This window comes from Spinacia oleracea, chromosome 4, assembly GCF_020520425.1.
Source record: "Spinacia oleracea cultivar Varoflay chromosome 4, BTI_SOV_V1, whole genome shotgun sequence".
In the NCBI taxonomy this organism is placed as follows: domain Eukaryota; kingdom Viridiplantae; phylum Streptophyta; class Magnoliopsida; order Caryophyllales; family Amaranthaceae; genus Spinacia; species Spinacia oleracea.
Window position 1 is genome coordinate 14,755,367 of NC_079490.1, and position 18,088 is coordinate 14,773,454.

At 36.0% G+C, this 18,088-nt stretch overlaps 1 protein-coding gene across 1 annotated transcript; it reads left to right on the forward strand.

The window, feature by feature from the left end:
• The first annotated feature begins 86 nt into the window (after positions 1–86).
• Positions 87–17,883, forward strand: LOC130471342 (uncharacterized). Its single transcript, XM_056841403.1, has 5 exons — positions 87–92; positions 153–608; positions 738–2,054; positions 3,414–3,651; positions 17,789–17,883. The coding sequence occupies exons 1-5, from the start codon at positions 87–89 to the stop codon at positions 17,881–17,883; spliced, it is 2,112 nt and encodes a 703-aa protein (XP_056697381.1).
• Positions 17,884–18,088: the final 205 nt, after the last annotated feature.

An 18,088-nucleotide genomic window follows, 5' to 3' on the forward strand; every position in this document is an offset into this window, starting at 1 on the left:
CCTTTATCCCGGGTCGAAATATATAGGACAATATCTTGCTTGGTCATGAATTGTTGAATGTGATTAATTCAAATAAAAAGAAGGATATGGAGGTAATTAAACTCGATATGTCAAAGGCGTATGATAGAGTGAATTAGCTGTTTCTTTTGAAGGTGTTAAAGAGTTATGGATTTTCGGATTGGTGGGTAGGTCTGATTTCGGAATGCATCACAACGGTTTCTTATAAAGCCCTTATTAATGGTAGAACAACAAAGGGGTTCAAACCTAAGTGTGGTCTTCGTCAAGGAGATCCTCTATCCCCCTATTTGTTCTTGTTTTGTATGGATATACTCTCGCATATGCTTCTGCTGGGGGTGAATATTGGGCTTTTCAAAGGGATTAAAGTTTGTAGGCGAGCACCCTCGATCAATCATTTGTTCTTCGCTGATGATTCCATGTTATTCTTTAGGGCAAATGAGGATTCATGCATTAATTTAATGAAAATAATCAATGACTTTGGGAGTATCTCAGGTCAGCGTTTGAATGAAAGGAGATCCCACGTTAAATTCTCGATTCATACGAAGGAGGATCAGAAGAGGAAGCTTAGAAATGTTTTAGCAGTAGGGGAGGTTGGAAAGTTAGGGAGCCATTTAGGAGCTCCTATTGACCTAGGGAGGAGGAATAAGGAAGACTTTTAGTTTCTCATTGATAAGATTCAAAACAGAATTCTATCTTGGTCTTCCTTACATCTTTCTCAGCCGACAAAGGTTATTCTGATTCAATCGGTCCTACTCAGTGTTGCTTCTCATGTGATGAGATGTTTAAAGGTTCCTGCATCGGTGACAAATAAAATAGATTCTCTTGTTACTAGATTATTCTGGGCAGGTAAGGGTGAGAAAGGAATGCACTGGGTAGGGCGTGGAACTGTTCAACGGCCAAAAAAGGAGGGTGGTTTGGGTGTTAGAGCTGCAGCTTTGTTGAATGATGCTATGTTGTTTAAACAAGTGAAACGCTTGATGAGTAACCCACAATTGTTAGCTACAAAGGTAATCTCCAGTTTTGATGGCCAGGGGAATAATATTTTGGGTAGTAAAGAGGGAAACGGGGTTGGGGTCTCTTGGGGAAGGAAGGGACTTTATCAAGCCCAAGGAAAGTTCGGGGGAGGTATGGCGTGGAATATAGGTAGGGGTACTAAAGTGTTAGATACTAGTATGGCTTGGGTGGGAGGTAAGGTCCCTGAGAATCGTTCGAATCAACCAATAGGACCCTCATCGAAATGGCGAGTTACTGAATTCATAGATAGGGAGTCGTCTTCTTGGAAGCCAGATTTGGTTCGACAAAGGTTTGTTTGGAAAGATGCTTGGTCCATTTTGGTTATGGAAATCCCGAGAGGGGAAGTGAAGGATTTCAGATATTGGAACTACACCAAATTAGGTAGATTTTCGGTAAGCTCAGGATATGAGTTTTTATTTAATAAGTACGCGGAGGACACAGGGGTTCTAGATGATCATGACTTACTAGTTCTTCGATTGGTCTGGAAGATGAACATTTTACCTAAATGGAAGTATTTTGTGTGGAATTTTTTTTATGATGGCCTTGCAGTGAAGGTCAACTTGGCGAGGAGGGGTTTCAATTGTGAGACTGTATGTAGCTACTGTGGCTTACGAGAGGAAGATTTACAACATGTTTTGAGGTTTTGCTCGGTGGCACACTTGAGTTGGATGTCTAGTTCGCTTCGAATTGATCCTTTAGAAAATGAATCGTGGCCATTAAAAGAATGGGTACGTAGCTATATCCTGCTTTATCATAGCGAGGATGGGTGGAACGGGGGACGTGTTCAAAGCTTTATTGCTTTGCTTTTGAGTTTGTGGAAAACGAGGAATGCAAGAATCTTTAGAGGGGAGGGGGGACATCCGGGTGCGGTGTTGACTGCGATGGAAAGTTATTTACAGGAAGTGAGTACCTTTACAGCACGCAATGATGAGTTGTCAATTGACGGGCCAAAGGAACCCCCGGGTTACAATATGGTGCACATTGGCCGAGAAAAGGAGTTCCATAACGACTTCGTTGTACAGGTGGATGGTGAAGGAAATAATGCCCTTGGTCCAAGTATGCATTTAATGATAAGTCTAATGAATGCGGTTCAGTATTAATTATGCAAGTTAATAATTCAGTGAGATCAAGTGAACTGTATGCCTAGCTAGAGGCCGCTTCAGTTCAAGTGGATTAATGATATTAATCCACAACTTACTCTTGACTGAACCCGTAGGGTCACACAAATAGTACGTAAACGGATCAAGTATTTAATGGCATTAAATACTCCATCTATGAATATTCGGAATCGACGGATCTTGGTTTCAGTGGGAGCTGAGATCGTCAAAGGCAAATAGTGAATACTCCGGAAACGATGATATTGCCGGAAACGGAAATATGGATCGTATCGGAACTATAAATATTTATCCAAGTCGTAGATGTTGTCGGAAACGAAAACATGGTACGCATCGGAAAATATTATCGAAAATGGAAATATTGTCGGAATCGGAAATATTTCCGGAAACGGAAATATTGTCAGAATCGGAAATATTATCGGAATCGGAAAATAATTCCGGAAACGAAAATATTAAATATTTGTTCGAAACGGAAATTAATTCCGGAATCGAAAATATTAAATATTGTTCGTATCGGAAATGAATTCCGGAATCGGGAAATTAATCGGAAGCGCGTCGTACGTATTAGCATCGGACGAGCTTGCTAGACGAAGGCCCAGCACGACGCCAGGCCCGCGTCCAGCAAGCCCGCGCACCACACAACCAGCCAAGGCCACGCCAGGCCCAGCGCAAGGCCAGGCCCAGCAGGCCGTGGCTGCGAGCAGTGGGCTGCGTAGCTCGCGTGGGCTTCGTAGGTCGCGTGGGCTGAACGGCTGCGTGGGCTGAGCGCGGGCATGGCCTGCGCGCATGCGGGTCATGCTCGTGTGGTGTTTGTGCTTCCGTACGAAACCTAAATCGTGTAGGATTCGTTTTAATGATTAAATTCCTATTCCTAATGGATAAATTAATTAATAGAGTTTTAATTAGATTCTAGTTAATTAATTCGTTTCCTAGTAGGATTCCAACACCTTTTCCATAGCCTATAAATAGGTGGTTAATGCTCACAATTTATAATGAGTTTTAAGTATTCAAAAAGAGAGAATTTTAAGCAAAAAATCCAGTCACTTATTTACCCTAAAATCAGCCGAAAATAATAGTACCTTAAGGGAGATTCTAGTTAGTCAAACTTAAGGCGCAGCAAGGGAGGGCACGCTACAAAGAGTATGCATCCTAATTATGCTAATTGTTATGTGGAAATTAATTTGGATTCCTGGCTTTAATGGTTTTTCCGCATGATTTATATTCAGTTATATGTATCATAACCTAACAAATGGTTCATGGGACAAGAAGCCTGGGAAGGCAGGATGGGGAATGACAGTCTCTACTAACCGCTCGTTAGCAGAGGAGGAGTCGGCAGGTCAACATGGTCGAGCAGTTTCTTCGGATCATGCAGAAGCGAAAGCTTGTCTTCTTGCCCTAACTTGGGCCTCAAATAGGCAGATTAATCAATTACGGATTAATACGGACTCAGCTGCTCTAGTTTCGTATCTTTGTATGGAAAGGGTAAGTGATATGTCGATTGTAGGTACTGAAGGAAATAATTCCCTTGGTCCAAGTATGCATTCTATGTTAAGTCTAATAAATGCGGTTCAGCATTAATTAACAAGTTAATAATTCAGTGAGATCAAGTGAGCTGAATGCCTAGCTAGAGGTCGCTTCAGTTCAAGTGGAATTAATGATATTAATCCACAGCTTACTCTTGACTGAACCCGTAGGGTCACACAAAAAGTACGTAAACGGATCAAGTATTTAATGGCATTAAATACTCTATCTATGGATATTCGGAATCGACGGATCTTGGTTTCAGTGGGAGCTGAGATCGTCACAAGCAAGAAATGAATACTCCGGAAACGATGATATTGCCGGAAACGGAAATATGGATCGTATCGGAAATATAAATATTATCCAAGTCGTAGATGTTGCCGGAAACGGAAACATGGTACGTATCGGAAATGGAAATATTGCCGGAATCGGAAATATTGCCGGAAACGGAAATAATGTCAGAATCGGAAATATTATCGGAATCGGAAAATAATTCCGGAAACGGAAATATTAAATATTTGTTCGAAACGGAAATTAATTCCGGAATCGGAAATATTAAATATTGTTCGTATCGGAAATGAATTCCGGAATCGGGAATTTAATCGGAAGCGTATCGTACGAATTAGCATCGGACGATGCCCGCTAGACGAAGGCCCAGCACGAAGCCAGGCCATCGCCCAGCGAGCCGCACGCACCAACGCACGCCTCGACCAGGCCCAGCGCAAGGCCAGGCCCAACCAAGGGCGCGCGCGCGCAGCACAGCAGCGTGGGCTGTGCGCCTGTCGTGGGGCGCAAGGCTTGCGCGGGTGCACGGCTTGTGCAATGCTTGTGCGGGAAATCTTAATCCTATTAGGATTTGTGCAAAGATTAAAATCCTAATCCTATTAGATTTGTTTTGTTATTTAGAGTCCTAATAAAGTTCTAACTAGCAAATCCACATCCTAGTAGGATTACAATTCCTTTTCCATACTCCTATAAATAGGTGCCTAGGGTCACAATTTATGGACACGATTGAAGTATTCAAAGGGTAAGTTTTTGAAATAAAAATCAGCCATACACTTGCAAACACATAGCCGAAAATTCCTAAGCACCTTAAGGGCGATTCTAGTTGGTCTAACTTGAGGCGGATCCGGACGTACTGTGGACTATCTACGGAGGGACGACATTTGGAGTCCTAAAGACTTGTTCTTGTTCGGTTCGGGCGCAGCTAGGGAAGGCACGCTACAACATGTATGCATCCATTCTATGCTAAATGATTATGTGTAAATAATATGCTTTCCTGGCTATATGGTTTTTCCGCATGATTTATGAATTGTCATATGTATCATAACCTAACAGTGGTATCACGAGCCTCTTATTATTTTCATAATCTAAATTGCATAAACATGGTTAAATATTACAAATTTGCAAGAATTAAAAGGGGTGATTAATTTTCGTAATTGTTAATTAATTGCAAATTGCGTTTATTTAATTATACGTAGGCAGTTTTTCGGCAGTTTCTTCGTTACTCATCCAAATCGAGTGATTTTTGTGTCAATTCCGCATGTAAAAGGCATTCTAAAATTTTGACAAAAAAAATATTTTTCGGCCGAACCCAGAATTCTCAAATTCGAAGCCTAACTCTGACTTTTCGGAGGTTTTAGTTTTTCGAACGCAAAATTTCGTAAATTTAAGATGTTAAATTAAATATTTGCGATTCTTGTTGATAAATCTTGAATTTTTGATTGACCTACTGTATATGTTTAACAATTTTGAATGCCTAGCCTTGTTAATTATGCAATCTAATTCGTAATTATGATTAATTTGTTGAAAATTGGAATAATTTAGAATTAATTTGATTTTCATAATTAGTTATAATTTAATTAGATACCTATGAATAAAAACCACCATAAAAATTGTAAATTTATGTTAAATTTTAAATTTTTATGACCTAGACTTGAATCCATGTTAATCGGAAATCAATACATTAATAAATTTTCGATTTTTCGCCCTAAAATTATGAAATTAATATGATTTATTAATTTGTCATTAATTTTGAAAATAAATTTTAATTTTTTATGCGATTCGCTCATATAACTTGCACGCACAAAGCAATGGACGCTACGTGTTACCCTTAAGGGGTGTTGTATAGTACGGGCATGCGACGACGAGCAAGGGAGCTCGTCGCCCATGCGGTACGAATGCAGCGAGCAAGGGCATGGTGCACGAGCACAAGGCAGCAGCCCTGCCTTGTGTCGTGGGCTGTGTGCGATGGGCGCATGGGCAAGGGCGAGAGCAAGGCACGAGCAGTCGCGTGTGGGCAGCAAGCGAGCTGCGCCACAGCGCGCACTGCCTCGCGCAAGCGTGCGACGAGCGCTGCGCCCAGCGATGGTGAGCAGCATGCGCGTGCGACGAGCGCTGCGCCCAGCGATGGTGAGCAGCGTGCTTGTTGCGACGAGCGCTGGCGCGCGCCTTGCAATGGAATGCAGCAGCGATGCGACGCAGCGCATGGGCTGCGCGCACGTGGCCAGCGATGGCTGTGTGCGTGTGGCCCATGGCTGTGCGTTACGTGGGGTTGTTGCGTTACGATTAGATCGTTTTAAAATTTTAATTTGAAATTTTCAGTTTTCGTAATTTTAATTAATTTTAAAATTAATAATTTAAATTGTTTTCTTGGATTTTAATTTTGAATATTATAATTATAATAAATTTTATTTATTCTAATTATTTTACTAAAATTAAAGACATGAATTAATTTAAATACGACTGAAAAATAAATTAAATAAGCGGATTCAATTATAAATTTATATGAGCTTTAAATTTTAATTAAATTTGTATGTTTCCGGTTAGACTAGAAATACATTTTTATGTTTAAAATTAGTAAAGCATATGAATTTATTGGTTTAAGTGGGAGCCCTTTTAGTCATAAACTCTTGATTAGGTCTACAAATCCTTAAGGTTAAAACAACTTGATTAGAATTAATAAGGACTGAATAATTTGTAGATTATTGGTGCCCTTGATTAATTGCTGCAAATATTTATGTGATGCATAACATGTTTTACTAACCAGCTATGTGGGCCATTCATGATAATGAATGGGTGAATGGTATATATTGTATATGTACTGTTTTGCAGGTTATGAAGTGACTAGTATGGCCCAAATAGGATAGAAAATATGGTCTGCGTACCATTAATTTGAATGTAATTGGTCCAAAGTACCAAAATTGTTATTCAATTCAAATATGGTCTGCGTACCATCAAATAGTTGTAATTAGTTTTAATTATAGCTTATCCTATTTGAAGAAAATGGTGCCTCCCACGGAGATTTTCAAGACGGACTTTGAAGTTGAAGCTTCAAGATGAAGTCGGGCCATACTAGATCACATTTATCTTATGCATGTTTTAAGTTATTTATTGCTTTTAAATATGTCTTAAATATGCATGAGATCAAAGCTTGATTATGTTGCATGATTAAGGATTTTAGTTCACTTAAAATCTAACCAACATAGTAAAAGCCTTAAGTTCCAAACTTAAAAATTGAGTTAAAAGGTGCCATGCCAAAATATACACTTGCTTGGATATCCTTTACATCAATCTAGTAATAGTTTTCGCTCAGCGAGGTGTTACTTATTGGTCCTAAAGGGGAAAGGTACACAAATAATTGTGAGTACATGTTAGTTTTGGTGAAACTCAACGATATAAGTAAGGAGTCCTTTTATGTCGTGGCAAAATCGATAGGTTTACCTAATAAGTTCTTAGACGTGCCTATCAACCAAGAATAGTTTCTAGACTATTAGCAAAAGGTTTTTGCTTTCCTAAGATGTTTTAGGATGAAGTCGACAAACTGTGCTTAATTCTTCAATGATTTTAGGATCTTGGAATCATTTTATTCACACCTGCCAGAACATTAAATTCGAATAAAATGCTAATAACTTGTTTAAGTTGCATGAATGCTTTAATTTTCAAGTTATTACTCATGATAAATGTTTAGACTTTGCATGCTTCAATGTATGTTTTAATTATTGTTTATAATTAAATATCTTGCACTGCAGTAAACCCTTTTAGAAAGGTAACAGTAAATTTCCTCGATTGGTAGTGAATCCAAGAACGATTCACGGAAATGAGAAAAAATGAGCAATTTAAAATGTACGTTTCTTATAGCGACTTTTATGGTTGTTTTCGAGTATCAAAATCGAATGGCAAACCAATTGGTGCTTGTGAATTCAAAATACACTGTAGTTTTGAGATCATAAAGCATTGAGTTTAAACGCTCAGCTTTACCTATGGTTAACAACCTAAAATCTTTTTCCATTTAATTCTCGAATGAGTCTAGACACTAGACATTCGAATAGATCGATGCTTAGAGAACTTTAGAAGCTTCTGGTAAGATCATCTAGTTGAAACAAAATATTCAACAAAAATTAAAATGGTAATTAAGAACATTGTTGGAGTGACATTGGACATGTCTAACAAAGTATAAAAGTCAACACTAAAGAATTCTATTCTTAAGGCTATTAGAAAGGGTACAAGAAATAGGAAAACAAGGAACAAATGGAAGGAATTTACGATTCTGTTTCTACCTATAAGTTTATGTTTAAAGAGAAGTGTCCTAGCAATCAAACTTCCTTGGTATCATATACCGCTTGAGGTTCTTACTTCGGTAATAACTCAAACAATGGAAGCTAGGCTACACTAATGGCCTACAAGTGGGAAATGAAGCATGGCAATGCTACATTAGTTGTAGGGTCATCTAGTTTGTTTTAAGCCCTTTCAAAGGCTGGAACTTAATGGCTATTTTGTTCCATAATCAACATACCTAAATTTCTGTTTTCAAACACAGAAAGACTCACATTCAAGAAAAACAAAAACAATGTTTGTTTGTTTATTTGAATGAAATGGTCAATTACATGTTGAGTCAATATTCTTGATTAAAACAAACAACTCTTTAAAGAATTTTACTAGGTTCAAATCAACCCCTTGATTTGAGTTCCACTAATCTTTGGCATTGTTGCTTAGACCATATCAACAAGTTAACATTCAAAAGCTCTATTCTTATGGACTTTTGAAAGTTCATTGATTTCTAGATCAATTTAAGACGACTAGTCTTACTTGTTGAAAGTAACAAAAGATATGAACTATTGTTAGAACGCCTAGACAATAGAGTTCAAAGCTAAAGAAAGATTTTATGACTTTATTATTTCACATGGATTTGAGTGAATATAGGTTTATTTACTCAAATGTGATATAAGTTGAATCTGTTTGGCTAGTTCAAAGATTCAGAAGTATAAAATCCACTTGGCAAGAAATCATAAAGATCTAGGTTAGATCATGTTGATGATTACTTGAGACCAAATATGATCATCAATGATTGTGTGTTGTAATTTCACAATCTAGGTCCATAAGATATGACATATCTTAGTTGGAATAATCGAAGTCAATTAGTACTTGATTCGATTAATGATGAATCATAAAGACTTTTCCTATAATTTCTAAAACAAAATGCTCAACTACCACCAAACTAAACCAAATTCGTCAAAGCTATTGAAAAGTAATTTCAGAATAACTTTTCATAAAATATATCTAGAGAGTTGCAAAACTCAGTGGGAGCTTAGTGTTTGTCATTCGACAAACTAAGGCCCAAGTATAGATATATGTTTCATTGTGATTTATTCAAATGAGACACAAGGGTATTGTTTCTACCACGAATTTTTGAGAACATAATGTTTGTTTGCTCGAAATAATGTCCTTTTGGAGATTCGTTTCCAAAATGACAAGTGGGAGAAAATAAACCTCGAAAGTCTTCGAGGCGAACAACAAACATAAACGGACATTCCGGAGGCTTTTCGAAGTTCTTTAGAAAATCCGAACACGTATTCTTTAAGGACTTTAGAAGTGGCTTTTAAAGAATAGACACCTCTTAAAGGACTTTACAAGTTCTTCAAGGAGAACAGAATATTCAAAGGACTTTCAAGTGGCTATTGATATTCTATTGTTTGATCGATGTTCCATACCCAAGTAGGCATAGAGTTCAAGTCACTGAAACTATGCAATTCTTCTATTAGATAATGAAGAAACCTACAACTTACAGTCAAACTATTATCATGAAGATTAATGAGTTTGTGAACTGTAAGAAAGCTATGATGAAACCCAGATTCCCTAAAATGGTTAGAGGCCATATATAGACTCAAATGTTTTAAATGGTTAGAGGCCATAAAACATACTCAATGTTTTGATGACAAAATTGAAATTTTGTTGATTTGCAAGAATAGTTTCACACCTATTGGTTGTAAGTTTGTTTTAAGGATAAAAACCATCAAACATGAAATTGTGTTCACACACAAAGCTAGATTAGTTGCTAAAGGTTACAAGAAAATTCATGGCATGGATTGTGTTGGAACCTCATGCATAATCGTAATGCTCAAGTCTATAAATCAAGCAATGATTGCATAATTGGTACATATGGCAATTGGATGACAAAACGTATTCATCAATCAAATGTTGGAAGAAACTATGTACATGGCATGTCATAGGATTTGTGGTTCCAAATAATGCTTGAAATGAATGCTAGCTTATGAAATCTAAATACAGATTTGAGCAAGCAATTGGGAATTGGAAATGTATCTTAGTGAAGCTAATAAGTATTTTAGTTTCATGAAATGTACATAATTCTTATAGATATATAAGAAGTTTAGTGGGAGTACGTAAAACTTAATTGGTCCTATGTGTATCACACACATATCTCTCTATTGTGAAATAACATTCAAATGCTAATGACTTAGATTTGAAATTATTTATCAATGACGGACCAAGGCGAAACTTAGTACATAATGGGTATTAAGATCTATTTTCAAAGATCTTATAATATTGTTTTAGATTAGTAATGGCATTTACTAAATCAAACACGAAAGACTCCATTGGAGATATTCGACCCATGTGAATAAATCTAAGTAATGAATGTTTGAACTATGTATAAGCATTTACTAAGTTAAACATCAAAGGATCTAGATTAGATTCTTCACCTACATTATATGTCAAAGAATTTAGCTGGATTCAGTATCTACTGAAATTGAATGAGCTAAAGTTACATGAATAGAATTCAATTGGGAATTATTCTGCAAAAGAATTTATCATGTATGATATAATATGAGGATCGCCAAAAACGTATCGTATGACTTTAGGCATGACGAACATATACCAATCTCTATTGATCTAAGTAAAGATCAACTAGATTGAGATCAAGAATACTTATGGTACTTAAAAAGGTACATAGGAATAGTTCTTGATTCAAGGAAATAAAGATGTGCTAAATATTGATGCGACACGCATAAACACTGGCAAAGGATCAAGCAAGACCCTTTGGAGTTAACCATTGACAAAAACGAGCTATAGAGCATCGTGTTTTGAAATGGCAACATGGATTGGAGACCATGAGTTGTTGCGTGGGAAATTAAATTTCTAAGTTCTAAGATATAGTTGGAAAGTCTTCCGCATATCTGTGAACTGCCTGGATAAGTAAATCCAAACAAAGCATCACTGGCAACCTATACAATTGAAGTAAAAGTACTTATTGCCTAAGAAGCAATAAAACAGGGTTATTTAAATTAAAGAGTTCTTCACTGAACTTGGGTGATCACATGTCTGCTAACTTGATGGTTCTTCATTGTAAAATGCGTAGAACCACTATCGAAGTAAGAAAGACTAGATCACATAATAAACAAACTCAAAAGATCTTATCATCATATCTCGAAGAACATTCGATGAAAAGGATATTAAGATTGGCAAAGCATGATAACTAAACCTATGCAACAAGTGAGAAGCAACACTCACATTGTAGCACTGGAAATCAAGCATAGCTTTGAATTCCATGAACTGTTTTAAAAGATGGGTTTGAGGCCCATGGTTGTAAAACATTAGGGTTGAACATTTATCATATATGAAATGTATTTTCATATTCCATTTAATCTTGGTTTAGTATTAAATGATGAGTCCCTTCAATTTGACGATATATTCAAGATAGACTGTCAGGACCAGTCCTGTGACTAAGAAATGTCTATCAAGTGAACTTGAATGTCAAAAGTTGAAAATGGTCCCTGGTTGGAGTTTTCTATAAAATTGGACGCATAGAAAACGTTAGACGACTAGAATGCAAGATGACTAGTAGTTCTGTTTCTTGAACTATGTGGACATGGCAATGTCATAATCATTTGCATAGATACTTACTTTGGGAAAGACTAGTATCGGACAGACCTATGAAACTTTACTGTAAGAGATGAAAATCTGTCATAAGTAAATTTCATTAAAATTATTAGACACTAAATCCTCAATACCTGAGTGATTTGAGATTACTTGTTTGAGAACTGGTTGCTTTGACGTTGACCAACCGTCGCACCGTAAAAGGAGGCTATAAAGGCAACGCTCAGGTAATCACCTATCAAACGAAGTCTAATCTCAAGATCGCAAGATTGGGATTGTCCTCCCATAAATCAGGATGAGATGCTTAAAAGTTGTACAAGGCCACTCGGAGAGCTAGAAACTGTGAAATGCATGGCCGTGCTCGGATGAATCATAGGTTATGATTATCTGTTTATTTGATCAGTTGAACTCTAAAACCGAGAAACACCTCTGGACATAATAAGGATGACAACTCTTACCTTATGTTCAAGAGCAAGCATCGAGCGACAAAGGAATTAGGAAATGCACACTTTTCCCTAAGGACATGTGGGAGACTGAAGGAAATAATGCCCTTGGTCCAAGTATGCATTCTATGTTAAGTCTAATAAATGCGGTTCAGCATTAATTAACAAGTTAATAATTCAGTGAGATCAAGTGAGCTGAATGCCTAGCTAGAGGCCGCTTCAGTTCAAGTGGAATTAATGATATTAATCCACAGCTTACTCTTGACTGAACCCGTAGGATCACACAAAAAGTACGTAAACGGATCAAGTATTTAATGGCATTAAATACTCTATCTATGGATATTCGGAATCGACGGATCTTGGTTTCAGTGGGAGCTGAGATCGTCACAAGCAAGAAATGAATACTTGGAAACGATGATATTGCCGGAAACGGAAATATGGATCGTATCGGAAATATAAATATTATCCAAGTCGTAGATGTTGCCGGAAACGGAAACATGGTACGTATTGGAAAATATTATCGGAAATGGAAATATTGCCGGAATCGGAAATATTGCCGGAAACGGAAATATTGTCAGAATCGGAAATATTATCGGAATCGGAAAATAATTCCGGAAACGGAAATATTAAATATTTGTTCGAAACGGAAATTAATTCCGGAATCGGAAATATTAAATATTGTTCGTATCGGAAATGAATTCCGGAATCGGAAATTTAATCGGAAGCGTATCGTACGAATTAGCATCGGACGAGGCCCGCTAGACGAAGGCCCAGCACGAAGCTAGGCCATCGCCCAGCGAACCGCACGCACCAACGCACGCCTCGACCAGGTCCAGCCAAGGGCGCGCGCGCGCAGCACAGCAGCGTGGGCTGTGCGCCTGTCGTGGGCCGCAAGGCTTGCGCGGGTGCACGGCTTGTGCAATGCTTGTGCGGGAAATCCTAATCCTATTAGGATTTGTGCAAAGATTAAAATCCTAATCCTATTAGATTTGTTTTGTTATTTAGAGTCCTAATAAAGTTCTAACTAGCAAATCCACATCCTAGTAGGATTACAATTCCTTTTCCATACTCCTATAAATAGGTGCCTAGGGTCACAATTTATGGACACGATTGAAGTATTCAAAGGGTAAGTTTTTGAAATAAAAATCAGCCATACACTTGCAAACACATAGCCGAAAATTCCTAAGCACCTTAAGGGCGATTCTAGTTGGTCTAACTTGAGGCGGATCCGGACGTACTGTGGACTATCTACGGAGGGACGACATTTGGAGTCCTAAAGACTTGTTCTTGTTCGGTTCGGGCGCAGGTAGGGAAGGCACGCTACAACATGTATGCATCCATTCTATGCTAAATGATTATGTGTAAATAATATGCTTTCCTGGCTATATGGTTTTTCCGCATGATTTATGAATTGTCATATGTATCATAACCTAACAGGTACTATTGGAGATATCAAGGCATTGGGATCCACCTTCCGACAATGCACCATCCGAAAGGTTCCAAGGGATGAGGTGCATAATGCTCACATTGTGGCCAATAGATGTAGGATGTTTGGATTTTCTGCTTTTTAATTTGTTTTGTTTGTTCGTTGTAGCTATTGTCAAAAAAAATAAAAAAAAATAAAAAAAAATTAGAGACGGATTCAAAAATTCATCCCTAGATTATAGAGATGGATTTTATGGAATCAGTCCCTAACTCGAATCAGTGACGAGGTTTTTAATGACAGATGTAATCCGTCCCTGAATCCGTCTCTAAGCACATACAGTGACCGATTTGACCAATTTAGAGACGAGTTTGATCCGTCGCTATATGAGATTTTTTTTTTGTAGTGCGATCTTAACCACTAATCCAACATATCATTGGTGCACATGCTTTCAAATGAACCAACACTTAAAAAAGTGAAATAAGGGGTACTTGTAACTTTACGTGCGTGGACGGAGAGAGTATTGTTAAAAAATTGTAAAAACAAAAAACGTGATATATAAATTTGCGTTCTATTCATTTGATTTTTAGTTAATGAATTTACATGAAATTATGTTAGTTGTAGTATTTAACCTGAATTTGCAGAATTTCCCTCAATTTTTTTTGTCCAAACTTATTATTTTCCCTAAATTAAGTGTAAATAAGGTAATAACATAGAGTCTAAATAACCTATGTATTTTATTTTACCCGAAGCATCATTTTAGGCCCCGTTTAGTTCACCTTATTTCAGGACCTTATTACTTATTTCAGATTTAATCATATCAGATTAGATCAGATCAGATCAGATTAGATCAGAAAAAATAAATTCAGATCAGATCGGATTATTATTATTATTATTATTATTATTATTATTATTATTATTATTATTATTATTATTATTATTATTATTATTATTAATTATTAGTATATTTTTAAATCATTGTTATCATTACTATTATGGCTTTAATAAGAAAAATGTTGTTGTCTAAATCTAGATCAAAACTGGTATGATCAGATCATGTCCAAATCATAACTAATCTGTACATATGATTTCCAGATCAGAACCGATCTATATAGATCATGTCCGTATAATTGATATGTCTAGATCAGAATCAGTATGATCAGATCATGTCCAGATCATAACCAATATGTACAAATCATGTTCGGATCAGAACCGACTGGTACATATCATGTGATCAGAAACGATATCAAGGTCATAATTGATCTGTACAAATCATGTCCACATAAAAACCTATCAATATAGATTATATCCAGATCATAACCAATCTGTGCAGATCATGTCCAGATCTAAACTGATATGTCTAGATCAGAACTGGTATAATCAAAATTGATATGATTGGTATGTTCAGTTCATGTCCACATCAGAACCTTCATGTCCATATCAGAATCAGAATGTGCAGATCATGTCCAAATCAGAACTGATCTGTACATCTCATGTCCTGGTCAGAACCATTATGTCTCGATCAAAATCGGTATGTTCAGATCATGTCCAGATCACTACCGATTTGTACATCTCATGTCTAGATCACAATCGATTTGTACATCTCATGTCCATCTAGATGAGAACCAATCTGTACTAATCATGTCTAGATCTGAACTAATATGTCTAGATCAAAACTGGGATTTGTGTGTGCAGATCATATATAGATCAGAACCTTCATGTCCAGATCAGAACCGGAATGTGCATATTATGTCCGGATCAGAATCGGTCTGTACAGCTCATGTCCATATCTGAACCAATCTATATATCCAGATCAGAACACATACGTCCAGTTTAGAACCGGTGTGTCCAAATAATGTCCAAGTCAGATCCATTATTTCCATAAAAACCGTATTTTCATATCATGTCCCAAATTAAGACCAATATATCCAGACCATGTCCAAGTCTATCTAATATATGGAATAGTTAAATAATGACTAAAGTCTAATTTGTAATTATAACAATATTATAAATTTGAATAAAATTTATTTTACATGTAAATCATTTAATATTAATAATTGCAGTTTTTGTTATTTAAATCTTAATTATGAAAAATCCGATCAGATTAGAAAAAATAAGTTCAGATCAGATCAGAAAAAATCAGTTTAGAATAGACCAGATCAGATCAGATAAGGAGTACTAAACGGAGCCTAGTTGAACATTAAACTTAATGTATTAGTAACTTGAAATTAACTGCTTCTTATTTGTCCTTATCTAAACTATTCTCTCTGTATTTTTTATAGGAGTCACAATTACTACTTATGGACGTATTTTTTTAGGTGTCATAATTTCATTTTTGGTAAGTTTTACACCCACTCCCCAATTGTTTAATATTTTTACTTATTTTTTTCATATGTATTTCTCCCCGTTTGATTCATTATTACATCAAATTTAATTATGCTTTTTTAGGCCCTATTTTTTTTATTTAACAGCAGTTTCATAACTTATTTTGCAGTTCAGTTCAGTTCAGTTCAGTTCAGTTTAGAAGAGTTCAGTTCAATTCAGTTTAGTTCAGTTAATTTTAGTTCAGTTCATTTAACAGCAGTTTCATGACTTATTTTGCAGTTCAGTTCAGTTCAGTTCAGTTCAGTTTAGAAGAGTTCAGTTCAATTCAGTTTAGTTCAGTTAATTTTAGTTCAGTTCATTTCAACTTCTTCTTCTTCTTCTTCTTCTTCTTCTTCTTGTTTTTCTTCTTCTTCTTCTTCTTAATTATTATTATTATTATTATTATTATTATTATTATTATTATTATCATCATTATTATTATTACTATTATTTATATTATTTTATTAATATTATATTATGTATTATTATTTATAAATTAAGATTAATAATTATTTATTATTTAATCATAAAATTTTAGTTATTAATTATTACTTATTACGGAGTATTTATTTATTAATATTATTATTTAGTTATTAGTTATTAATTATTATTTAGTTATTCATTATAATTTATTATTATTATTATTATTAGTATTTAATTACAGATTATTAATTATTATTTAATATTATTATCTAATACGCCCTCTGTTCCATAAAAGTGAGGAACATTATTATTATTTATTACGGAGTATTTATTATTTATTGGTTCAGCAGGCCCGACCCTGAACCGGCCCAAAGTGGAACACGGTACACGACCCCTAATGAAAAAAGGCCCCAAACTTTGCTAAAACTTGTACTACCAGTTAAAAAAATTAAAAAAAGATGAGAAAAATTAAACACACAATCACGTGATAGTATATGATTGTATGTGGCCCTCGACTAGTTTCGTACCTTCCTCTCTTCCTTTTACCTTTTCAATATAGAGAAAGTCAGAAACTGTACTTTTAGTTTTTTTCCCTTTATTATTTGACATCCGTCTTTTAATTATTATTGTTTTATAACCGCTTTAGATTTTTTTTTTTACAAGGGTCAGTTTTCATTAGAAATACTCTAGGGTATACTTTGTGTTTACTTCGTATTGGCTTTTGCATATTTTTGAAAAAGTATTGTCTTTAATATTTTTAAGGCCCTACTTTTAATTTTAGTACAGGGCCTCCGATTTGTTTGGACTGGCCCTGTGGTTCGGTTCAGTTCAGTTCAATTCTTAAAAAAAACATGACCTTAATATTTGTGCCGAAAACTCTTAAAGAAATATTGAGGGAGTAATCGACCTTCCATTTCCGTCAAATGACCTGGCCTCTCCTGGTTCTTCAAAAAATAAAAAAATATATACTTGTATCTATCTTAGCCTCTTAGGTTTCTGAATGTAGATATCGTTATTGTGTAATTGTATGCCTCTGTCATGGACTCATGGTAGAATTCATTGTGTAAGTGGGCTCATGTTTCATCAAGCTACTTTTTTTTTTTGGTGCGAATGAGCCACAAGGGCAATATAAATTACAAATGGGGGCGGGGGGATTTGAACCTGAGACCTATTGTACACAGACCCTCAGTCTTAACCACTAGGCCAAGACATCATTGGTTTCATCAAGCTACTTTAATATTAAATGGGAATGGACCCATTTAACATGTGATACTTTGTTTATTGGATCATGGCAGGCTCTGGTTTGATTCGTCGGGCCAATTATGCAGTTGGACACTTGGATAGTCTTGTTTGTGCTCAAATTTTAACTTTTGTCCTACAATGTGCTTAATACTTGTGTATCGCTTCTTTCTTTCTTTTTCTTTTTTCCTTTTTTTTCCTTTTCCACGTCTGCATTGATGTTGAGAAGATCCAAGAGACGCTCAGCATTGCTTACGGTGAGTAAAATCGCTCATCTGATTCTATCTTGAAGTGTCACTGCATTTACTAAAAAGATTCTCAATTGGATCCATTAAATTTGGCGCACGTAAAATTAA

Excerpts from the sequence above, each read along its gene's own strand:
- LOC130471342 (XM_056841403.1), top strand. Across the intron at positions 609-737 it reads ATGTTTTAGCAGTAGGGGAG|CCGACAAAGGTTATTCTGAT; the intron begins GTTGGAAAGTTA and ends CATCTTTCTCAG. Across the intron at positions 3,652-17,788 it reads AAGTGATATGTCGATTGTAG|GCTCTGGTTTGATTCGTCGG; the intron begins GTACTGAAGGAA and ends GGATCATGGCAG.